This window comes from Lonchura striata, chromosome 5 (genome assembly GCF_046129695.1).
Source record: "Lonchura striata isolate bLonStr1 chromosome 5, bLonStr1.mat, whole genome shotgun sequence".
NCBI lineage: Eukaryota > Metazoa > Chordata > Aves > Passeriformes > Estrildidae > Lonchura > Lonchura striata.
The window spans coordinates 60,916,873-60,942,249 of NC_134607.1; the positions used below are offsets into that span (position 1 = coordinate 60,916,873).

General features: G+C 41.6%; 2 protein-coding genes across 4 annotated transcripts; one reads left to right on the forward strand and one right to left on the reverse strand.

Moving 5' to 3' along the window:
• Window positions 1-69: 69 nt before the first annotated feature.
• Window positions 70-16,200, forward strand: DNAJC2 (DnaJ heat shock protein family (Hsp40) member C2). Of its 2 annotated transcripts, none has more exons than XM_021546141.2 (17): window positions 70-154; window positions 667-857; window positions 1,422-1,497; window positions 3,143-3,241; window positions 5,494-5,635; window positions 6,713-6,793; window positions 7,521-7,586; window positions 9,341-9,432; window positions 9,532-9,653; window positions 10,471-10,620; window positions 10,895-10,983; window positions 11,070-11,139; window positions 12,632-12,816; window positions 14,005-14,105; window positions 15,050-15,157; window positions 15,425-15,579; window positions 16,080-16,200. In XM_021546141.2, exons 1-17 carry the CDS (start codon window positions 88-90, stop codon window positions 16,152-16,154), a joined length of 1,869 nt encoding a protein of 622 aa, XP_021401816.1. In that variant the 5' UTR covers window positions 70-87; the 3' UTR covers window positions 16,155-16,200. The 2 variants fall into 2 exon arrangements, with proteins under 2 accessions (XP_021401816.1, XP_031362901.1); XM_031507041.2 differs by having other exon boundaries at window positions 756-857.
• Window positions 16,152-24,279, reverse strand: PMPCB (peptidase, mitochondrial processing subunit beta). 2 transcript variants are annotated; one of them, XM_021546143.1, is made up of 13 exons: window positions 24,167-24,279; window positions 22,672-22,812; window positions 22,316-22,402; window positions 21,719-21,848; window positions 21,160-21,358; window positions 20,425-20,504; window positions 19,745-19,857; window positions 18,969-19,112; window positions 18,324-18,484; window positions 16,979-17,064; window positions 16,816-16,904; window positions 16,536-16,611; window positions 16,152-16,440 (listed from the first exon to the last, which is right to left on the reverse strand). In XM_021546143.1, the coding sequence occupies exons 1-13, from the start codon at window positions 24,254-24,256 to the stop codon at window positions 16,376-16,378; spliced, it is 1,461 nt and encodes a 486-aa protein (XP_021401818.1). In that variant the 5' UTR covers window positions 24,257-24,279; the 3' UTR covers window positions 16,152-16,375. The 2 variants fall into 2 exon arrangements, with proteins under 2 accessions (XP_021401818.1, XP_021401817.1); XM_021546142.2 differs by having other exon boundaries at window positions 18,324-18,487.
• Window positions 24,280-25,377: the final 1,098 nt, after the last annotated feature.

The following is a 25,377-nucleotide window of genomic DNA, read 5'->3' on the forward strand; positions in this document are numbered from 1 at the left end:
CCGCTTATGGCGCCGCACGGCGCCGCCGCCCCGGAAGCGGAGCGGGCGCCCCACGCGCCGGTGCCGCGGCAGGCGCAGGCCGCGGCCATGGCGCTGCTGCGCGGCCCCGCGCCCGGCGGGCAGCGCTCCGCCGTCTGCAGGCCGCTCGCCGCCGGTAGGTACCGCGGGCCGACGGCGGAACGCCGCCCGCAGCGCCCGGCCTGGCGCTGAGCCGGAACGCGGCCGGTCCCGGGGAACTTGGGCTTCGATTGTCTCCGTCTCCCGTGCTGCGCCTTCGCGGCGCCGTTTCAGCGCCCTGCGAGCAACAAGTCCGGGTTGGCAGCCGGAGGGAGGGGCCTGGAGCGGGGAGCGGAGCGGGGGAAGATCGATCCCAGTCTAATCTCGCTGCCGCCGCCGTTGCCAGCAGGACCGTGTTTAATGTCGTTTGACACGTGCGTCCCTTTAACTCGAGCGCACCTTTCCAGATGTGAGCGCGGCGGAGCGTCGGGAGGTCCCGCTTGTCTTAACCACACGCGTGCTGCTTCTTGCACTGTGCTGCATGTGCAGCCAAAGAAAGGATTTAGCCGTCTGTGATGCTGTACTTGTGTGGGTTTTCATGGGGTTTAATGAAAAAAAAAAAAAAAAAAAAGACAGAAGGTGAAGTTGCTTTTATGTTTTTACTTATAGCATCAGTGCTCTGTCAAGTGGAACCTGTGGGAAGATGGTTTGAAGCATTTATTAAGAGGAGAAACATAAATGTTTCTGCCTCTTTCCAGGAGCTAGAAGATGAGAAGGAACTTTCTGAAGAATCGGGGGATGAAGAACTGCAGCTTGAGGAATATCCTATGTTAAAAACTCTTGACCCAAAGGACTGGAAGGTATTCAGTCAATGTGGGTTACTGTTAACTAGTTTTGTCCATCAAGGTTATATGCCATGCCCGGGTACTAAAGATCTCCTTCCTCCTCCCCTCCTATACCCATGTGAATCTGTTTGTGTCCCTTACCATGATATCTGGTGTGTGAAGACAAACACATCAGGATAAGATCTCAGCTTTGAGCTGTGGCTTTTCATTTTATTGCCTGAAAGTATTAAGTGTCTTCTCCCTGTCACCATCTCCTTTATTCTGGAGTTACATTGCCACTCTTAATATTAACAACAGCAATTCAGTTTTCCAATTGTCTAATGCTTCAATCCAGTTTAGATTAAGCTACTTGAATTTCTATGAAAGTAGCTTCATTTATTGATATTCAGTGATTCAGTAATTATTCAATAATTTATGACAGTTGTTCCTATAATCTTTTCCCCATGTTTATTGAGAGAGGGAAGAATTCTCCCTCTTGCCTTTAAGAGATGGGGAGGAGAACTGGTTTTCTGCATGTGTTGTGGTGTTTTGTGTTGTATTTGTGAGTGTTTATTAGGGTCTGTGGTTCTTTTCTCTCAGAATCAAGACCATTACGCAGTTCTTGGACTGGGAAATATACGATACAGGGCTACTCAGAAACAAATCAAAGCAGCTCGTAAGTACCTTTCCCTCATAAACATAACAACTGCTTTCCAGTGAAAATACCTCCATGTTGTGAACAAGGTTTCCCAGGCCTAAAGGTTTGATTTGTGTTGCTTACCAGCCTCTTAAATTCACATCACAGCTCTGAAATCCAGAAGCCTAAATCTAGGGAATTGAGAAATTTCACGTCTCTGTTTCCTGGCCTTTGTTTTTTTTAACAGCCCTGAGACTGTAACTCTACATTTCTATCTTTTTGAGTCTGCAGTCAGGCTCAGTGAAAGGCAGAGGAATAGAGCTGTCCCTGCCCTGTGTTCCCAGAGGTTCCTTTGCAGCCCCTCTCAGCTGCCACGTTACTGCTGCGAATGTTTACAAAAGGCTGCTGCTAGCAGTCACACTGCTCTGAGTGTGGCATGGGCATGGAGCGTGCTGGGCTTCAGAAGTTTATTTCTGGAAAGCAGTGGGCTTGACTTTGCAAGAAGGATGCAAATATTTAGTGGAGGAAGATTTTCAAAGACTCTGAAGATTGTTCAGTTGGCTCTCTGGGATAAGCTGATGGCTTTGTGAATGGATCTTGTGAACAATTGCCTGTATAACTGTGCTGTTGCAAGAAGAATCACTGTCTCCAGATACCTCCAAATAAAAATGGGCGGAAATCAGTGAATTTCCAACTTAACACAGGAAATCAGTAGTGCTCCACACCACTGTGAGCATCTGCTGCTATGGAATAGAGCAGCACCTGTTCTGGTGGTGGTCAGTGGTCTCACTCATCTGAGCCAAGAACCAGAGCCTTTCTCTTAAGAACCCTGACAGCATTCACTTATTCCATGGTGCTGTAGAGATGTGAGTGTTTCCCACCCGTGTGTTCTGTGCTTTCCTGTTTCTAAGAAGGGTTCTGATTTGTTTCTCAGGATGCAGGGTGCTGTAACTGCTTGCATGGTATCTTCTCTCTGCTATTTTAGAGAGAGCCAAGAAGGCACGGGGTGCATTGTAAGGCAATATGGCAAGATCTTTTGGTAAAGAAGTTGGTCTGAAATCTGATTTTATCTTTTAAACAAACACCAAGACCACCTTGGTAGCCCCTTCAGTAGATGTCTGTATGTGCCAGTTGTGCCTTAGGATTCAAGTCCTGTGTGTATGCTCAGTGTTCGCCGTGGGGAAATGCAGCAGCATTCACAGGCTGTAGCTTTCTTGCTAAATTTCACTTTGCATAGTGTTCAGAACTTCAGTAAAAGGATAGAATACAATTTTTATTTTATTTGAACTATTTGTTTTTTATTAGAAATAACAACTAAAATTACATTAATTGTTTCTATTTTTTTCAGTTATGAAGCTAACTGTACACTTACAGATACTAAAGCACTTTGCTGGGCATAAAAGTAGAATAAGTCTCAGACTTCTTCAGATGTTGAAGTGGAATAGAGAATAGAGTTTCTGAGTTGTGGTTATTTTAAGTCCCAGCAAAGATGAAATAATGTTGATTCTAACTATAGTATTAAAGAAAATCATTAACTTCTGTTTTCTGCCAAATCTGACTGTTTGCTTTGTATTTTTATTTAAGTTTCAAATTAGAGAAATGCCAGTTGGAATTACTGTATTACTTTGTAGCTTGAAACTGTTTCTGATGAAGCATTTCTAACTGTAATGCATTTATTTGTTAGATAAATCCATGGTTTTGAAACATCATCCAGACAAGCGAAAAGCTGCAGGGGAACAGATAGGAGAAGGTGATAATGATTATTTCACTTGCATAACTAAAGGTAAGCGATTGATCTCGTTTGTTAGATACTCTCTCAATCTACTTGATCATCAGAAATGTATTTGTTGTGCTTCATTAGGATTTTAAGGAATTGTCAATGACTAAACAGCTGGAGAAGTTATTTTTCCATTTTAGAAAACTGCATTAATAGATCACATTAGGTGCAACTTCCTAGTGGGTAGAAGCAGGATGGGAATGCAGCTGACAGATGTTTGGTTGCTGTGCCAGCTGGTGACAATATGTGACACTTGCAGCAATGCACACACAGATGAACCTCTGGAGGTGGCCCCATACCTGAAATAAACTAGTGAGCCATGGAGCAATTCCCCACAGGCACCAACAGCAGTTGGAAAATCTGAATTCTAATGGGCTTGCTCTGACAGCAGAACATGTGTTGATTTGATCAGGGTCATCAGTTTCTTCAGCTGCTCATTTTTGCCCACAGATGAGCAAGTGAACTCAATTGAATAACATTTCCCTCTTGCCTTAGTGGTGGATTCAGCAGTGCAGGATCAGTGGCTGGACTCTGATTTTAGAAGTCTTTCCCAACTTTAATGATTCTATGACCCAGAACACCACTGCTGGCCAGTTCCAAATCCATGGGGGCTGTTCTAGGTGTATGACTTACATCTCCAGAAATGCTTGAGAGCTTGGCTTTTTCATTTATTTCAAACAAATCATTTTCACTCAGTAAGGTTGAAGCAGGATGAAATCTTGGAATTTGTATTTCTAAACTTTCTCCTCTGAATGGCTCCTTATACTAGTTAATGTGAGCTATGTTAGATAAACTAATGTCTTTAGCCTCCTTTGGAGTTGTCAGAAGGAAGGTTGCCAAAGGAAGTAGTTTTGCTATTGCAGTCCTGTCAGAAACTGTCAAATATATATGATGAGAACTGCCTGCACATGAATTCGGAAATATGCTCTGTGTTCTACATGCATGGAGCAAAATATCATAGAACCTTCCCTCTTAACTGCTTACAATCCAAGTTTGGGAGTAAACAGAAAGGAAAGCACAAAGTAGCAAAGAAAAGGAATAATGCTCCCAGGCAGCATTTTGGAGGAAGGAAATACTAAAATGCAATAGTAGGATAGGGGGACCTGGACTAGGAGCAAATAGTAATGAATCAGGGAGGAGAAACTTGGAAAGGTGGAAGAACATAAGTTGGATGCAGAACTTGGTCTGACAAAGGACTGTGTGGGAGGTACAAAGCTGGGGGAACTGAGTGTGTGGGAGTAGAACTGGGGATATGTAAGTGGAAGGACATCTCTTAAATGTAAGAGGAACCAATGGATGTGCACAGGATTTCCTGCCTCAGGAAAATGGTATGGGGGTTATTGAGGTAGGATATTTGGGGTAATTTGGAGTGCTGGTGGAGGGAAATCCTTTCCCAGAGGGAAAGGGCAGACTGGCAGACAGCAGCTCACTGGTGGCCACTGCCATTCCTTCCTCTCTCCACTGACATGTGCAGTGAGATCAGCTTTTACAGAACTGCAGAGCACCAGGGTCTCCTCCAGGTTGTCACCTCCTACATCCAACCTTCATGGTGCAGAGTCCTCTGGCAGGGGTGTAGGCACAAAGTCCATGAATTATTGCAATACAAATTTGATTCCTTTGACTTTTCATTCTTACTGAAAAGCAGTGGTCATTGTAAAACACCATACTTCATTGAGAAAAAAAGTAAGAGTACAGGAGCTATAGTTTGTGTGATTTCCAGAATCTAAAATTAGTAATGTGATGCTCCCCAACTTCAGGGGTGTAAGAACAGAAAAACTGGGAGTGTTTGCATGTTTTGGAAAGCTTGTGTGGAGTTCTATATTCTATCAAGAATCAGTACAATTTCATCATGACCTGCAAAAATCTAATGAATGGTTCCTGTTTTTGCCCATTCTGACAACACATGAACATAGGGACACCCTTTACTCAGTGCCTTAGTAGACCATTTTGTCAATCAATCTGCAAGGATCAAGTGTAAGATAGAAGTCTGAAGACGTCATGCCCAAACTCCCAGTGTCTGAACAAAATTTACTGCTATAAAATTAAATATTATGTGCTTTGTTACGTCTTAATGGTTAAATATGTTCTTTTTTATAAATGTTTTCCTCCTCCTTAGTTTAAAAGGAATAAATACACAGCAATGCTTTTTGGTGTCACTAAAATAATTAAATATCAAGTTATACAGAATGCTACAGATACATCACAGATCTGAGAACATCTGTTTAAACATTTATAACCTTATGTCTGGTAACTTTCAGCTTATGAAATATTATCTGATCCTGTGAAACGACGAGCATTTAACAGCATAGATCCAACTTTTGATAACTCTGTACCTTCCAAAAGTGAAGCAAAAGAAAATTTCTTCGAAGTTTTCTCACCAGTTTTTGAAAGAAATGCCAGGTAAGCTATGTCTGACTGCCTCTGCTGTTGCTGGAGAATCAGCAGTTGCAAACTCTTGACATTGTGTTTGTAACAAGAGATGTATTAATTTGCTAGAAATGTAATACAACTAAAATAGTTGCAAAAGTTCTCAGCTTCTTATTACCTACTGCCCTTTTTGTACTCATTGTTTCATCTTATAATTACTTAAAATACCAAATGTTTGTGTGCTGCTGACTAAAAATTCCTTTTTAAAATTATTTTCTGCTGAGAGTAAGACATTAACAGAAGACAGCAGTTACAGTCATGATTTAGCTGGTTAAAATAGAAGGTAATTGTAACTATCAATATTTGGTGGTTCTCTCTTACATTGTGTGACTTTTTCTGCATTTGATTTGTTGGCAAGTAACTTGGTATTAAGGTTGTCACAATAGAAACCTGTCAACTTTTCCCTGTATAAAAGTGCTTAATTGCATGAGGCACTTTACAACATTCTGAATAATTATTGTTTAAACTATTCAGTCTTACTGAATATTCTATCAAGTATTCCATAGACTTCAGACCTGGATCTGTGGTTGTCAGATGAGGCTTTTCCCTTCTCTGCAATAGAAATTAATTCTGTGTCATGGAAGAAAAAATTCTAGAGCCTGTGGAAAATTTCCCTAGGAAAAAATGCAGTGGGGGCAAAGTATGCATTATTCCCTTGTACTCCATTAGAATGTGTGGGAGACTTCCTGTACCCTACCACAGAGCTGAGTTATTCACAGAGCACTTTCTGTCCAATTTCTCTGAGCTCCTCTATCAGAAGAATGTGTATGGAGAATTGAGTATCTACAAAGATAGCTTGTGCTCCATCAGGTCTTCTTGAGGCACAAGCCAGGAGGCACTCTGGCAGGAGAAGGTTGCTTTTTTGGGGAAATTCACCCAAAAAGCCCAGTCTGGAGGATACTTAGGAGGAACTGTCCTGTTCTGTTTATCTTTCCTGGTGCCCCCTCTGTGTTGGTGGGAGGGAGTCCCAGATCTTGATTCTGTACTTAACAAATGCCATGTTATGAAGATTGTATCTGTTATTTCTTGAATATATCCTTGTATTTTCAGGTGGTCAAATAAGAAAAATGTACCTAAACTTGGGGACATGAACTCCTCGTTTGAGGAGGTAGATGCATTCTATTCCTTTTGGTAAGTCAGCTGATGTCCCTGTTTCTATTCACAGTATTCAAGACATGCAACATAAAGGGCTTGCAGACCCTTTGCTGTGTGGGTTGGTTGCTGTGGGCTGTCCCAGCCTCTTGATGTCACAAAATTACACCACAGCTGTTTGTGCCTTCCACAAATTGAGCTGGCTTTCTCCTGGCTAATCCATCCACTTGTAAATTCATTATTGCAGTGGGAATTTCAGACCGTGGTGGCTGAGAACTGAGCTGGCCCACAGACTGGAAGTGAGGTTTATCTCACCTAACCTGTGTTTTTAGTGGAGACGTCTTAGGTGTTCAAGCTCTCCTAGTAAAGGGAAGTGTGTTTAGTCCAAAAAAGTCAGTCATGTTTATGGCTTGCCTTACCTGTTAAATATGGGTGCTAAACAAAGATTTATTTCTCTCTGAACTCTACTGACTGCACTGCATTTCCACTGCCTATGACAGAAGCATAGACAGACATTTAGAGTGGGCAAGACCGATACCATCCTGAAGTAGACTATGTCCCACAGTACACAGAGGTGTAGGTCATATTCTGCATTTTGACTTTACACAGTGGAATCACTGTAGGTGCAGTATAATTGTATATTATGTATTATAAATTGTAAACAGCAGTATGGTTGCCTAAAAACACATAACACTAGAAAGGTAGCTCATGTTTAACAGATTAGGTGCTTTTTTAATTCACTGTTTTTTTCTTAAATTTACTTTAGGTATAATTTTGATTCCTGGAGAGAATTTTCCTATTTAGATGAAGAGGAAAAAGAAAAAGCAGAATGGTATGTAAGTAAAAATAATGTTGACAGGAGACTGAGAGGTTGATACAGCAAGATTTTCCAACTTTCTCTTAGACTGCAAGTCATAGGAAGAAAGGCAGCTGAGCCAAGTCTGAATTCCATTCTCCCAGCTTAGGGGTCAGTCACAGACTTGAACTGAACTTACTGTGGGCTTCTTCGTGTAATTGAAGTAGTTCCTGCTTGCCTCACAGAGGTATATCTGAGGTGCTTAGAAATGTGAAAGAAAACTTGCAATCCCTGCCAGTCCCAAGCACAGGTTGAACCTGGAGCCAGGACAGAGTGGATGAGCTTGCAGGTTATCATTTCTCTTTAACTTCTACTGAGAAAATGGTATTTCCTAGAATTTGGAGAGATGAGTTCTGATGGCTTGATGCTAAAAATTATGTATTTGTTGATGTAGTGATAGTTGCTGAATTACTCAGACCATGTTGCATTGGAAAATATATTTTGTTTTTATCCTTCCTACAGTTATAAACACAGTGTTCAAGCTGGAGCTTTAGTCTAACACACATTTCACAGGATACAACCTCATTAAGTAATCCTTGTGAGACCATAATTTGCATTGTATGAATCTCTTCTTCCAAGTTTGGCTAGAAATCAGTTTTGTATTTAGATTAAGTGGTTGGCTTTCTTTGTGCTAAAAACTGCCATATTTAGGCTGTAGCTAAGGATTTCTCTTCTCTTCTCTTGTGCCTCTTCCTACTACTGAATTTTCTGAGTCTCACCAGGCCCACTGTTCTCTCTCCTGCCTTCTCTGAAGGCACTATAATCAATTCCCTATCACTTGTGCTTGTGGAAAATCACACAGATGAACCTCTAGGCTTCTCATTGGAACAGTCTTGAATTATTTGCATAGCTCTTTTTTTCTGCTCATTCCTGTCATTAGTGTCCTTTCTCAAAGATGTTTAGACAAATGGTACCTAGTCTGCTGTACTTAGGAGAGAGAACTACATTACAGCTGCTGTTCAGATGGTCATGGTTCTTGCTACCCCTTCTTGCCAAAGGTGATGTTGCTCATGTTTTAAAGCTTCAATCTACTCGTATTAGTCTCCTTCTCAGTTATGGGGATTGTTTTCTTTGTTCTGAGGTAGAGTGGTTTGGGTTGGAAGGAGCTTTAAATACCTCACAGTTTCAACTTCCCTGCCCCCTCTATTGTTTTCTGTGTGCTTGTGTGGATGAGGCTATAGACCCCCACTAAAATTTTGCCTCTTTCTTGACAGCACTGGTAAATGTTTCAGATTATTTAGTTGGCCCATCTATAATCTGAGCTGTATTTTACTGAAGTGGATCTGGCATAACTTTACCCAGAGTATCATGCTACTTCACAGTGTTGTTTCTGTGCAGATGGGTTTACTTGACTATATTCTGTACAACGAGGCAACTGTGGCATTGCTTATACTGCTGTCCTTCAATTAAACCCTATGCTAGCATTTCTGTTGTTTTGCTTGAGTTTAATGTTAGGTAAGCAAGTGGATTGCATTTTGGAAATAAAGTCCATTATCTCATTCCCTACAATGACAGATAAGCAGCTTGGTTTGTCAGGTTTATGTAACTATGTAAACACTTAGAATTTTGTACATGAGCTCAGGGCCGGGAACTTAATTTTTTTTAAGTCTATTTTTGAAGTATTCACAGAAGAACATCTGTGTGGGGGGAAACTATTTAAGAAGCTTGTTGATGAATTTCTAACAGTGGCACTGTAAAGCATTAGCACTGAACTATGCTTTCCCTTTTAGTCGAGATGAAAGGAGGTGGATTGAAAAGCAGAACAGAGCTGCCAGAGCACTGAGAAAAAAAGAAGAAATGAACAGAATTAGGACTCTTGTTGGTGAGCACATAAACTGTTGTTCTTTATAGAGAGATTCGTTAACTAACTGTGGAGGTTTCTGCTTTTCTTCTGTACATGATGCTTCCTTTCTTCTGCCAGACAATGCATACAGTTGTGATCCCAGGATAAAGAAATTTAAGGAGGAAGAAAAGGCAAAGAAAGAAGCAGAGAAGAAAGCAAAGGTAGAAGCAAAACGAAAAGAACAGGAGGCAAAAGAAAAAGTAAGTGAAGTACTTTATTTGGGTTGAAAAACTTTGCTTCATTCACACCTGCTGCTTCAGGTTCTAGATTTGTCAGAAGACTACTGATAGAATTACACTGGGGTTCAAAAATGTGTTGTCTTTGAGGTCTGTGCAGCAGGCAGTGCAAGGCTGGCTGCCTTCTGAGAATGAGATGGAAACAAAGAATACGGATCTGAAACAAAACACCTTTTTTGTTTTGTAACCAAAACTGAGTTATTTTGTTGCATACACTTCCTCTGGTTTCAAGGCAAGTATTAAGTGCATAAAATGGATGTATCTGCTTGCTGCGTGCATGTGGTTTGTGAATGGTTAGCTGGTATGAAACGTTTTGAGGTAGCAGAACATACTCGATATGAACAGTTTGGAAAAGATGCCTCTGAAAGTACAGGAATGAAATGGAACTGTAAGGTGCAAAAAAGTAACTTAAAAGACATTAGAATGCTGCAAAGTATGTCAGTAATGATGTAGGAGAAATACTGAATCACAAAGTTTCCCGAGGCAGAAGTAGGAAATTATATACAGTTTTATATCTTCGTGGTAGAGGAAGTCAAGATTTGTAAACTGAGGGTCCTCACAGTGAGTACTTAATGTCAAATGTTATATGTTTCATCATCTCCCTCAAAATTCTTGGAAAACCAAACATGAAAGTATTTATGCATTTTTAAACCCCCAAACATACAAACAAAACTTCACCCAAACCAGAAAAAACACATTTTAATATTGGATGACTGAATGACCCTGTAACAATGTGACCTGAATGATTTTTTTACTTGCCTTTTTTTTCTTTTGATTACAGCAAAGACAAGCAGAATTAGAAGCAGCACGGTTAGCAAAAGAAAAGGAGGAGGAAGAAGTTAGGCAACAAGCATTAGTGGCAAAAAAGGAAAAAGAGATACAGAAGAAAGCAATCAAGAAAGAAAGGCAAAAACTCAGAACAACATGCAAGGTATTTAACTATTATTACAATGAAATACAGGTTACGTCAGACAAATTACTGTGTTTGCTTGTTCTTAGGACTGGAGATGGGTATGGAAAGTGGGTTTACTAAAAAAAACCAAAATACCAAAACACATACTTACATGCATATGAGTTATGAATAAAGCTGACCAAATAGGTCTAAATGCAGCAGTGCCTGAAGAATGCTGTATGTTAAGCCTTTGTCTGAAGGAATAGGACAATAAAGTTTAAGAACTCTGTAGAACGTGTATTTCTGCTTCCAGAACTGGAATTACTTTTCTGATAATGAGGCAGATTGTGTTAAAATGATGGAGGAGGTGGAAAAGCTTTGTGATCGTCTCGAGTTAGCAAGGTAAGTCTTTCTGCTGCTGCTTTCTGCTCCTTTTGATACCCATCTTTCTACTAGCTCTCCATTGTAACTTAATAATTTATTTTTAGTCTGCAATGCTTGAATGAAGCACTTACATCCACAACAAGGGAAGGAGGAAAGGCGGCTGTAGTAAAACAGGTAATTATGCTGAGCGTTGAATCAAAATAACAGAATAATTTGTGAAATCAACCTGTGAAGTAAGATAGAGCACAGCTGCTGTGGAATCATGCTTGTTAAAACACAAAGACTTGATTTTTCAGAGTCCACATGCAGAGGGATCTCTGCTCCATTTTACATTGAGCAGTTCATGGCCAGTCAAATTAACAGGGCTAGCCAATAAAAAAATAGACATTTTTATCTGTAGAGAAAACAAAACCTACCTCTTGTACAGTATACAGAAACAGTAGAGGAATTTCATTTTGCACAACAATGTCTACCATTACCTTGAGGAAGGAGGGCAGTATCTTCTTATGCAAGAGAAATCCTAGTCTAATGTCTGTGACTTGGGGATAGATCCACAAAAGGACTTAAGTGTGCTGCAGGCTGTAGCCACTAGAAGGGCTGGTTAGGTTAGATACCAAGGAATGGGAAATGCAAGGCACATGGAATCAAAATTTCCCAGCTCTCAGCGAGGATCTGCCTATGTTTGCCAACAGGGAAAAGCCACTGAGCAAAAAGCTGAACCTACATCCTGCAGAAAGAGTGAGGCGCTTTCTCTCAAGAGTGAGGTGCTTTCTCTCATCCACTGTGGATTTGCAGCTGTGAACTTTTTTCCATGGTGGGGAATATGATCTACCCCCATCCCACAGTCAGGTTTACTCATCAGACAATTTAAGACTGAAATGCCTCTTTTTAAAACTATTCCACTAAAAATTATCTATCAGGTAACTTTCCTTTTGCTAGGAAGGTTTTATGAAGCAGGTTTCTTGCTTTTGCTGTTGGGCATCCTGCCAACAGCCGTTAAGTGCACAGCTCTTCTAATATTGCCAAGATTGGACTGGGCCCACTCAGAAGCAGATAATTAAAGGTATGTCACACCACAGTCTTGAGATATGATTACAGGTTACAAAAATGTGCAGTGGTTTAACTTAAGTAGTTTTATTGCTCACTAAAAAACTACATGTGGCCATTGAACCCTGAGTACCCACTTAGTAACTAAAATCTGGAGCTCATTCTGACTCCATTACTATGGCCGTACTGACATAATCAGGCTTAGATACCAGTTAGGCTGGAAGATTTAAGAATTGGTGTATTTAACATGCATGTTTAATTGCCCTCACTGGTCTTAATACTTCTGTGGATCTGTCCCTCTAAGTCAAGTGTTAGTCTAGACATTCACCCAAGGTTGAAAACTTGCTTTAACTCTGGGGGTATTAATTTAATTTCATAGTGAACCTGTGATGGCTTTCTGCTATTAACTCCTAATCTTTAAATCCTAAAAATATACACATGGAATAAAGGGAAATAATACTGGAACAGATAAACTCCTCTGTTTCCTTACATATACTATACAGAACAGAACCTAAGCAAAATCTAAGGTTCAAAGGAAGTCCAGAGAGGGGGTTGTGTCACTGTAAAATGTAACAATAATTTAGTAAGTAAATAAATAATGCTTATTTACAATCTTTAGATAGAAGAAATAAATGAACAAATAAGGCGAGAGAAAGAAGAGGCAGAAGCTCGTATGCGCCAAGCAACAAAGAGTTCAGAAAAGTCAACCACTGGCGGTGGAGGGGGAAGCAAAAATTGGCCAGAGGATGATTTACAGTTGTTAATTAAAGCTGTGAACCTCTTTCCAGCAGGGACTAACTCAAGGTACTTCTCGGGTTTGGTGCTAAAAGTCCTTACTAACAATCTTTCATTAAATAACAAGCATAATAAAACATATTTTGAGATCATCCCAAGTACTTTGTCAGTATAAGGACTTCCTAAACATCTTCCTTTTCCTTGACTCGAAAGCAGCCAGTGGTTTGTTTTTCCTTGGTACCATGCTCTGTGAGACTGACACTGGAGTTAGCTCTGGCCCTGTATCTTGTTTCCCCCCAGATTTGGGCCTCAGTCCATTACCAGCATGGTGCTGAGGTCCTGTATGCACAGGGCTTACTTCACAGTAGAGAACAAAACCACACCAGTGACTGGGGTGTGCAGCTGGGTAGGAATAATAGCTACTTCCAGGGGTTCCATAATGAATGTGAGGCTGGTTTCTCCTCTACATGGTAGAATGAAAATATCCCAAAATACGAGTTAAGTGCACAGCTTTCTTCAAGGGAGAGCCAGAGGAAAAGAGAAAGGCTAAGATTTACAGAAAGCAGCACTGGCACTCAGCTTACTGCTAAGCAAGAACCAGAGCACACTTTAAGTACTTTTTCCCAAGAATTAATAGCTTTCTTCCATTGAGGATTACAAAGATTTCAAGCATCCATTAAAAAATTTGGATGCTTACTGAAAAAAAAATAGCTGCCATACTCCATGGAGATGATACCAGGGCCCGTTTCTGCAGCTCAGCATGCGGTCCTCAAGGCTCCTGTCTGATCAGCAGTACATACTGCCTTCCATTTCCTAAGAATCCACTTGGGACTAGGGCTGTTCCAGCTCTCTCCTGTTTAAGCCCCTTTACCTGATGTTTAGGCATTTTTCGGGGGCAGGGAACATAGGGTTAGTAACTACTCAGCCCTTCAGTGTGGCCTTTAATGCCAGAGGTGTTTAGGGAATCAGGATTACAGCAGCTAAGCAGAATTTCAAGGATTAGAGGTTTGCACTTACCTACATTCTGCCCCATCCTTTTTCTGTATTGGGAACTGAGTTGCTCACCCAAGCTGATGGAATTCTTCAGTTAGTGATTGACAGCTTTCCAGAACAGTTACGCTGGGATTTTGCACATATTTAAGCATGTTTGAACTTACTCAGGAGTTTATAAAAACGTGTACAGGAGCCTGACCATAGCTTATATGAAGATAAGGTATTATGTAATATGGTGATTTATCCTTTCTCTTCTTGCTGTAGGTGGGAAGTTATTGCCAATTATATGAACTTGCACTCAACTACTGGAATAAAACGAACAGCGAAAGATGTCATCAATAAAGCAAAGAGTCTCCAAAAGCTTGGTATCTATATTTCCTTATTTTTGTAGTAACATGGTCTGCCTGCTTCTGTGCAGACTTTCCTGTGATTGGAGCTGTGTTTCTTGAGAAAATGCCCTGTACAGCCCCAAATGAAATGTAGTTCAGATGGAGGATGTAGAGGAGCATTTATGTGACTCAGTGTTTTCATCCTAATAGCTCTTTTGTAAGTCAGCACCTCACAAGCAGCTCTCAGAAACTCTTAGTGTAGCTTGATGCTCTGATGTCTGGACACGTGAAATGCCAGGGTTCAGAGGGAGATATATCGGCCTCTCAGAAAGCTTCCTACAAAGGAAGGCATCTAAAATAAATGGAACTGATGAAGCTCTAGAGATTCTTTAAAAAAAATAATGGAATCCAACACCAGAGTAAGACATCTATATGAATGTGGTTCATCTCCTCTTCAAACATGAATATAAAAATGAAAAATGAAGCCTAGAGAGTTCTGGAATAAGGTTTCAAGGAAATTATACATTTCACTACAGAAGGAAAAAAAAACCCACTAAATTTTCAAGAGGTTTCTGCATTACAAACCACATGGTGGCACAAGGAGCACCTGGATTTTCCTGCCTCTCCAGCATGGTCATACCCTGGGCAATGCATGAGTTTTGTGCCACAGCCCTTGAGAGAATAATCCCTCTTGATTTTGGTGAAGCTGTAGATTCAGGTTTAAGATTATATGGAACAAGTATTCCTCTGAGCACTATAAAGCAGGATAAGGGTTGGAGAATCTGACACACTGAGAAAAGTTCATTGGAACCTGAATGATTTTTTTTTAATCTACCAACCTCTTTATAGTAGCTTTAAAGTAGAAATTGGATTTAATGATTTTGTGATGATTGTAATTAATCTGCTACAGAATGTTATTATTACATCTGGCTTTAATATTCTTGCAATAATTATTCTCTTTTAATGTCTGTTGCTCATAGACCCTCATCAAAAAGATGACATAAACAAGAAAGCATTTGACAAATTTAAAAAAGAACATGGTGTGGTGCCTCAGATGGACAGTGCTGCCCCCTCAGAACGATTTGAAGGTAAATATGAAAAGGGAGCCCTTCCTGTGCACTTCTCTCCCTTGGGTCTTTTAGGAAAAAAGTAACCCAGAACTTGCTCAAGATTTGCTTACAAACTTTGATAGCAAATAAGTGATCCAGTCTCTGGTGCCAGATTTGAGGGTTTCTGGTACACACAATACACCCCAAAACTTTATAATTTTAAATCAACTATAATAGGTTTTACAATATTTTCTAGACTCTTTTTAAAATATCTATTCTTGCTGCCATTTTTGCATTTAAAAACAGGATCACCTCTAGATTCATCCCCTTGGACTACAGAAGAACAAAAACTTTTAGAACAAGCTTTGAAGACTTATCCAGTAAATACTCCTGAAAGATGGGAAAAAATAGCAGCAGCTGTTCCAGGCCGCTCAAAAAAAGACTGCATGAAACGATATAAGGTAAGGTCCCTCACCTCCTGGCACTGGCACTAGTCCAGGTCTTGAGAGAATCCTTTGCTTTTACTGCTCCATGGCCTCCCAGAGACAGTATCTGACACAGGCAAAATGATGGAACCTTACAGGAAACATTTTCATTTTGGTAACTCAACCCCAAAAGAGCAGTAAGGAATAAATGTTCCTCAGCGAAAATAGTGGCTCTGGAAGCTGGAAAGGAAAGTCTGTGTCAGGAAATTTGTTTTATAGTTTGAAGCAAGCTCTAGCAGATTATGAAGTCCTATCTGTAGCCTCCTCTAGGTGAAGTTCCTGGTATACAAGGATTGACCTTCCATTAATTGATTCATTTCTAAGAGAAATTGCTCTACAGCACTAAACTATGTAGATTTCTCATTATGTTGAGAACTAGAGTGTTTCACAGTGAATATATGTAGTGTTCAAAACCACAGCATTGTTCACGAGTTACATGTTTAGTTAAGTTTCTTTTTTCCCCACCTTCTCTTCAGGAACTCGTGGAAATGGTCAAGGCAAAGAAAGCTGCTCAAGAACAAGTGATGAATGCTACTAAAGTTAAGAAATGACTCTTACTGACAATCCTTGTTTTATAATAAAAATGCAAATACTGTACATGTTTCCATTCCTTTCTTCATTATACAGAAACAGAGGAGGGGCTGGTTCTTGACTTTTAATCTTCTCAAAAGCAACTCCAAAGTTTTAAACGGGTGTAGTTAGTTTTTTGGGTGTTTTTTGTTGTTTTCTTGGTTTTTTTAAAGCTAAAATATGTTGAAGTTCTTGTTATTCACTACTCACGAAGCCAATACATGCCACTGCAGATTTTGCTATACTCTGGAAGTTGTTCAATTGGACCTGGAAGTTAAAAAAAGTTGGCCATGACACAAGCTTAACTCACAGCAAGTGGTCTGGAGGGGTTATGGGAGGATAGGAAAACTTATACCACATACCCACGGCAGCAACTGCAGGATGCTTATTATAGATGTACTTTGTGCAGATTTCTCTAATAGTCTGGGCATCTATAGCCTAAAAGGGGTAGAAGAGGCACCTTTGTTACAATCCCATCTTAAAACCATTTCTGATCTTAATTTTGCATAATCCAAGGGAGTTGGAAACAAAACACTTGGAAGTTTTCTCAGCTGTAAAAGAAATACAACTTCTATATTGTTACTTTCTGCAGCAAGTAATTTTCTTGATGGCCTTTTAAGTTATAACACAAGTGCTACTTACTTCAATTCTTGCCTCAAGTTCTGGAATTGGGATTCGGCGTTTGTAACACAGCATTTGTCTTCCAATGTCTTCACAGATTGGTGTGGACCCTAAAACAGGGGAAAAATGCTTCAGTTATCAGCCTACAGCTCCACGAAGAAGAAAAAGTTCTCATAAGTCTCACCATCAAGTTGTAGCAGCATATTTGTCTTTAGAAGATTTTTTGCTCGAGCTACTTCATTTTCTGTAACACTTGTGCAAAGTCTTATCCTGAAAAACAGTTTAAATCCAAAGGCATTAAATAACAGTAGTCTGTAGCACACGATTGCCTGTGATAAGGAGGTGCGTAGGCATTACTGCACCTACCAGGCACTACTTTTCTGTAGACAAAGCTGGTAAGACAGCTTGGAAAACAAGCCATGGATACAAAGCAGCAGCCTAAAAGTAGGAGTTTTGAAAGCATACCAAGATACCCAAGAGCAAGCTTTTTTTCTTAGGAGGCCTGTATTTAATTTTATTAAATAAATATTTTGAGGCAAGTGCAGTCTGTACTTGTTATTTTGAGAATGGATGTTGCTAAGAAATAGGAGCCAAGTAGCTAGAGAACAGGTAATTAGCTATAAGACAATCCATTACTTCCTGGCTCCTCTCTTGGTGAGATACTAATTTGCCACACTGCCTATGGAACATTTTGTGAGGAGAGTGGAATGCATTAAATAGCTTAACACTAAATTCTTGTCCCAGGAATTGTCTCTATCTTCCCTGGTGCTAAGCTGCAGCAAAGAGAGTCAAAGTGATAACCTTTTTCTCCACGACTTAACAGGGATCTCATAGAATAATGCTATATAAGAAGTGATTTATGTGATTAAAGAAACTCCTAATTTTCAAGACTTGTTTCACCTTCACCCACTTTAAATCAAGTGCTATTAAATAACATATATGTGTTTTTAATAGCATCTGCAGTTCAAGCTTTACAGTTTTATCTATGGACCTTCAATGCAGATGTAAGCCTCAGATTAATTTTGTCTAGAATCTTAAGTTTCAAAATTCCATATGTAAGAGCTCAACTTTCCCAATGTATTAACTAGAGCTTTCTAACACCAGCACATGATACATCAAGTGCAGCAATTGCAGATGAGGTAGCTGTCTGGTAATTGCACCTTCATTATTCTCATCCACAAATATTTACTCTTTCAGTGGTGACACTTGCAGCTCGCAGCCTGTACAGTGACTGAGTAGTATACTAAAAGGTCTGACAATTTCATAACTTCTGTCATTTGCCAGTCAAAATTCCTGCTGTGTTTTCTTGTACAAGAAACAAAACCTACATCTTAAGCTATTCACTCCAAGTAAGGGTGCCAAAAACTGGATGCTGGGACTTGGCTTTGGGTGCCAAAGTTTAGAAGTGGATGCATTTGTTGTTCCCGGGTGAGCCCGAGCAGAGAAAAATATTCTCTTTAAATACTTTATTTTTAAATTGTATTTCTCCACTAAAAACTATCTTTTCAGAGAAACAGTTGTTAGCTTACCATTCTCTCTGAACAAAGTGCACCATGTCCTGAATAGTGGATGGCTCACAGACCATATAGAGTCCCCAAAGCCCTGTGTCAGTGTAGCAGGTGTTGAAGGACTGGAAACTATGACACAGGTTACCATGGCAGGCAATCTGAGCAAGTTTACTGGACAAATTCTGCTGAGGCAAAAGAAAAAGATATTACTTTATGAAGTTTTTTGAAAGCTTACTAGTCACCTCCATGATTTCCCATTTTCATTTCAATGATGACAGAACATGCAGTAGTAGCTACAAGGTTAATTATCAGCTCTTCATTTCAACAGTTTCTTTCTTTGCATGTAATATCACATTTCAAAATAACCCCAGATTTGAGCCAAAATCATAAAGACACATAGGTTCAAGAAAGGGATAGTTAATTACTGATACCCACAGGTTCTGATGACATACAGGTATAAAACATCCTATTTCCCATGAGGGCTGGCAAACCTCAAGTCACCTCTATTTTGGTGGTTTAGAACCACTTCCTAAGATTCTCCTAAACCCTGGGTAACAAACTCTCAAGACTCACAACTGGATCCCCTTTTCTGTCCTGGCAGTACGGAAGTCAGGGAGATCCCACCAGCCTCATTAAGAGCAGGACAGTGTTTGCAGCTTCACTCACCACTCCTCCTCCAAAGGAGCGATCCCAGTTGCCTATCAGAGTATTGGCTACCATGAGTGGGATTGTGTCCGGGTCTGCCCAGCCGGCTGCTTCGACAGCAATGGCCAGGTGTGCCAGGGGCATCTTGTCATCCCTGATCCGAATCTGCAACACAGCACAGCAGCTCTGCTGCAACCTCTACACACTCAGGCAGAGGGCAAGTTAAATAACAGAAAACAGACTTTTCCATTACAGCTGGATTACAAAACATGCACTAAAATTAAAGCATATGAAGATTAATTTAACATCAGCCTTAATTGGTGTCCCCTGGGGCAATTTCAGATCACTTTGCCAACGTACACAGAGAAGCATTACAAGTCATTTTATGACTACCAGCAGAAAGGAAATCTGATGACACTGTAAAATCTGAAAAGAGATGGGAATAGAACATGGATGCCTCAGTTCTCTGCCACATCCTTTCAATGAGTGATTCTCAATGGGTGGAAATGCTCCAATACCATAGGCAAGAGGATAAGAGGGAAGTAGGAGCAGGAATAAGGAAGGTATTCCTCCAGGAAGTGATGAAGCATAAAACATGGTGGCAGTGAGGCTTATCCAAAAAAAAATGGGTAGTACTGCTTTGGAAAGCAGCTACTCCCCTGCTGTACTGGGGGCAAGAAACCTTTTCATGTGCTGAGTCTGTGGCAGAGCAGCCCTCTCTCCTCACCAAAGAATAAATGTCAGGGGATTTGATGATGATGTCAGATGTCAGCTCAAAAAGCCACCCAGCAGCTTACCTCACTACCTGTGAAGCTACAAGGTGGCAGGGGTGGCAGTCCTCCTTCTGGAGCAGATGGCAAGTTACCAAAATGGCACTTTGCCAAGTCAAGTAGCTCATCATGAGAGACTCCTGAAGAAAGGTATTTCACATGCTTTGTGATGTTACTCTGCAAACAGTTAATTTAAATTGCTGCACAGTTTAAAGACTCAATCAAGCAGTAATTTTTTGTGCCCCTGCTTTAATACCCACTTTTGGATTCTTCACATATTCCCTTTATACAGAGCAAGATCATAATGATTCCCTCTTCTTGGTTCTCTTTATCAGCCTTCCATTAAAACTACATCAAATCAAGCTCTTTGCTCTCTTTCAAGCCTCAGTGCTACTTCTTGGCCTCTGCATTCCTTGCTATTCCCCTCTTCACACCTTCTAGGACCCTTTTTTCCTGCCCACATGGAAGAATGACTTTGGCCTTCAATTCACTTCTTGTTCCTGATTTAAGGTTTCTGGAATATTACTGACAGGAAAAGGGAACAAAAGCTCAAAGGGTATGAATGCACAAAACACAAGAGGGCTACAGAGGGCCAACAACAAACAGGACCTCCTGAACAATGGGTAATTCACCACGTTGTTCCCACAGACTCAGGACACAAGTTTCAAGCAGTTTCACATGATCAAGGGTGAGTATCCCATACTGACCTCCAGCAGCAGCCAAGACCATTCTGGGTCCTTTGTAATGTGTAGTTATGTACTCCACCAAGTCATTACGGTTTATGGATCTAAAAAACAGGAAAGGAGACAGCACTACTGTGTCAGTAAAGTTTACTACAGTAAAAATAGATAAATGCATATAACAATACAATTATCAAAACAATTAAAAGTGCTGCCAATGTTCAGAGCACAGGCAGAAAGCTAAAATAATGGTGACTTTCTAAAAAGCAAAAAGGAACTGAATAAAAAGTTTTTCTAGCTTCCTGAGAAGGAGTGAGAATTCCAACTCAGCCAGGTGGAGACAGAACACATTAATGATCTCCTTTCCTTTGAAAGCAGCACATTTAAAAATCCTCTGATCTGCACTGGTCCAAACCAATGCTGAAAGAGCAGTACAAACACTGTGTGCCATAATACGTGATCTATAGGAAAAAGAAGTATTTCCAATTTTGTGCCAGATGCATTTATAAGAAACAGGAGATAAATAAGGCAAAAAAACCCAAAGTCATGTAGAGAACATCTGAAGTTCACATACCCTTTGATACCTGCCTACAGGGAAACCAAAGCAAATACAGGGGTTCTACTTACAATTATATTCAGTGCAATTTCAGCTGCCCTCCAGTGTGAAAATTAAATCTGACACAGTTCTCTACATTTTTAGGTAAGTTTCTCAATATAAAAAAGCTACCACACAATTAAAGACAGACACAGTTTTGGACATACTTGATATTTTCAGTAGGTCCTAAAATTGTCCGTCCTAGGGCTGTATTCTGGTAGGCTGTGGCATGAAGGTAATCGAAGACAACTTCTTGCAAATTGGTTTCAACCTCTTGCATCTCTCGAAGTATAACCCCTCGCTCACGCTCAATCTCTGCCTCTCCCAGGGTACTGTTCTGAATTATGTCAGCAAGAATTTCCACAGCTGATTGAAAATAGAGATGGAAATGAAAAAGTATTTTCAGATTACTAGAAAAATCTGGTTCCAAAAGTGAAACCCACCTAACGAGCAAGTGCTAATAAGACTAGCAAGAGAACAGGAAGAGAGAAGTCCAAAAGGTATGTTATCTTGGGACTCTGAAGAGAAAAATATTTCAAATAAAAGCTTCCCTGCTGGCTCCTTTCCAAACCTGTATTCTCACAGTCTTGTGAAATTCAAGAACAGACTTTTCACTGGGCAAGGAAGGGACTGTAAGACTGCAAAAGCATCATTCTGTGCCATCTCACTGGAAGCTGGATAAGCATGTTGTTCTTTACAGCTTTTCTGATGAATCAGAGCAATTACCTCTTGGTAAATCTTTTGAAAAAGCCTTTGCATAATACACAGTTTGTTCCCTGGACGTGTATGCATTCAGATGAGCCCCCATGTTCTCAATCTCTAGTTCAAGGTCTAACTGAGATCTCTTTTTTGTTCCCTGAAATAGAACAACAAGAAAATCACATTAGACCCTTCAATTCATCTACTCATCATTACTACTTCTTGTTTGGGAAAGTCAAGATCAAGAGAAAGAAAATGTATTCTGGAAATAAAACAGGCATACTAATCTCTGCAAGTCTGAAAGTCGGCTATAAATCCTACTATGCTCCCAAATTAAAGTTAAAAGCTGGCTAAATAGTGACTGTGTGTCTTCTAAGACTACTATAAGAAGGTAAAAGTTAAAAATTAGATCTGTGTAATCCATAGTTGTGTAACATTTACACAGAACTAGGATTTTAGCTTCATTTTCTAATGGAAACCAGAGTCTTAGTTGTCCATGTTATTTTTCTCATTTCAAGTTTGAAAATTTATTTATACAATTCTAAAAAAGTTTTCATCATTGATCTTTAAAGGTAAATAACTTAAAAATCCATTATAAATGTCTACATCAATCTTCACACTCACCTTGAAAGCCATATGCTCAAGAAAGTGAGCAGTTCCATTGTTCTTCTCATTTTCGTATCTGCTTCCAGCATCAATCCAAAGTCCAACCTCAGTTAACAAAAAAAAAAAAAAAGTAATTTACCTAGCTAACAGCTTTGCTATGTCTTTTTCCTTAAACGGAGCAGATTTTCAAGAAAAAGAAAATTTTGATCTTCACAAAAAATTTAATTACAAATCTACAAAAGCCTTAAGACTTCTATTTCCTGGCTTAAGTTCCAGGAACAGTTGTTAATAAATATTGAAATGCAAATGAAATTTAGTTCCACAAGGAAATGAACACATAGGAATAGATGCAAAATACTTTGTAAGTTACTTACTGTGCATGTTGAGAGTCCAGAGTCTTCAGAAGCCACTTGCAAGCCATTTCCCAAAGCACTCACCCTAGTTTCAGGGACATTTAAGATTACTTCTGTTGCTGCTTTGGAAACTGTGTGCCTCCCTGTTCCGACATGCACACACTGGAAGGGAAAATCATCAGTCACACTCAGATTGTTTAGTTATATCCAAGGATGCTTTTCTAAAAAATGTATTGCTGAACTTAAGCATTTCTCAAAACATGCATTTAAAAGGGAAAGACTTCAGGACTGCTATTCACCACTACTTCACGTAAGGGAAGCAGTAACCTGAACCTGAAACAAACCCTGACAATAACTACATGTGAGGAGATGCATCTACTGCCCTCCAATCTGACACAGGAGCTGTTACTCTCATCAGCCAGCCACACTTGTTTCCCACTTCTGCCAGCAAGAGCCTGCAGGACCTTTACCACCTGGAATAGTCCTGGGTACCAGCTTTCTAAAGTGAAGTGAGATACAGCCCAAGGGCCTGTGCCAGGACTTTAAATCCATCAGCCATTGACCAGAGCAGCACAATCATGTGGCACTTAAAATACTTTAAATGAGAGCAGGGTAAAAAAGAAGCTTATTGCAGTTTTTCAATAACAAGAAATGAAAATATGTATCAGAAATTCAAGCAAACAGCTATCTCAAAAACTGTGATTTCAAATGTTTCAAATAAACAAATATTTCTCTCCCATATAACTGCTCTAAACATGAAAGTGTAAAATCCAGCTCTCAACCACACCCCTCCTGTAGTAGGTCAGATCTCTTAAAACTCACTTATTTCAGAATCACAGCACAATTCCAGTTTAAAGAGACCTCTGGAGGTCTCTAGTCCAACTTCCTGCTCCAAGGGGGATCAACTTGGTCAGACCACTTTGCTCAGGAGTTTTTGCACCTGGGTATTGAGTATCTCCCAAGGGGGTGAGAAACCGCACAGCTCTGTAAGCAACGTTCTCCACTGCTTGACTGCCACATACCCAGTTTTTCCTCTTGTTTCAACTTACACCCGTTGTCTCTCATCCTGCCACCGTGCCCCACTGTGACAGGCCTGCTTTTATCTTCCTAACAACCTTCTCCTAGGTGCTGGCACAGATACTTCTCTCAGCTTCTCTCACAAGTCCAGCTGAAGCCATGGCTTCTCAGCCTGAACAAAGTCCGAACCTTCAGTCTCTCCTCTCATGGCACATGTTCCAGCCCAGTTCATCCCTGCTGAATACCTCCAGCTCACTGACATCCTCCTCACCCTGCAGAGCCCCGGGCCAGCTGCCGCACACAAACCTGAGCGGCGCAAACGCATCACCTACTGCGCCTCCCGCCGCGACTACAACTCCCAGCGTGCACCGCGCCCCGCGGCCTCCAACTCCCCGCGTCCCCTCAGCGGCAGCCCGAGCACCAGCGCTCGGAGCCACCGCGGCGCCCACGCTCCCCGCGCCTCGCTCCGCTCCGCTCCGCTCCCTTCCCGCCGCCTCACCCGCTGCGCCGCGCCGGGCGCTCGCACCAGGCGGGCGGACCAGGGCAAGAGAAGCCGCCGGGCCGCCGAGCGCGCCGCAGACGCCGCCATCTTGGCACCGCGGTGGGCGGGGCGGGGCGGGGCGGGACGAGCGGCCTTCGGGGGCGCGCAGGCGCGGGGCAGTTCCAGCCGCCGCCGCCGGGGGCGCAGCGGGGCAGCGCAAACCGCACTGCCGCGTCCCAGGGGAGGCGGGGACCGGGGAATGTCCCGGGTGGGAAGGGACCCGCAGGGACCGTCGGGTCCGACTGCTCGCTCTGGGAAGGGACCCACAGGGACCCGCAGGGACCGTCGGGTCCGACTGCTCGCTCTGGGAAGGGACCCACAGGGACACACAGGGACCGTCGGGTCCGACTGCTCGCCTGCACAGGACCAGCGATCCCACCTCTATCTGAGAGCGTTGTCCAAGCGCTCCTGGGGCTTGTTTTTATTGGTCCCGCTCTCCTCAGTGCCCCAGAGCAGCGCAGGAAAACGCCCCAAAGCATTTTCCTGCCGATATTCCATTAGGGCCAGGTTCAGCAAACACAAAGCGTTGCCCTCCGGCTGCTCCGGGAGCTGCCGCGGGCGCATCCCTGCGCGCTGCGGCTCCTTCGGCTGCTCCGGCCCTTTCGGCAGGGCTGCGCTTCCTGCGGGACAGACCCGCTCTGGCTGGGGAAATCCCGAGGCTGGAATAACCTGGGGTCTTCTTCTGAGAAGTGTATGCAACACAGCTGACTTGTCATGGATAGGAGGGCTTTGTGCACAGCAGGAAATTCAGCGCTCCGCCGAGCCTGTGTCGGCGCTGGTGAACTCGGGACACAGCACTCCGAATTGCTGGGAATGCTCCCTCCCAGCTGCCAGCGGCTGGGAAGGGCTTGTGCGAATGCTACTTGACAAGAGCCAGATTTGGGCTGGGAAAAGTTCTGCAAGTGTACCAGAGCAAGCAACTTCATTTCAGTGCCGAAGATCGTCCCTGAGCACGTATGGAATGTATGGCTGTAGAGGAATAGGTACGGACATGCAAGAAGCAGTGCTCAGTTTTGACTTGGTGGTTAAATTTTTACATTTTTTAGGAACTTTTCATTTGGCTCATCAAACATTATCTCAAAAATTAAGGAAAACCAGGGTGACATTTTGTTAATTGCCCCACAGTATGTTAAGTGACACAATGCAAAGAAACAAAAAACTACTTTAAA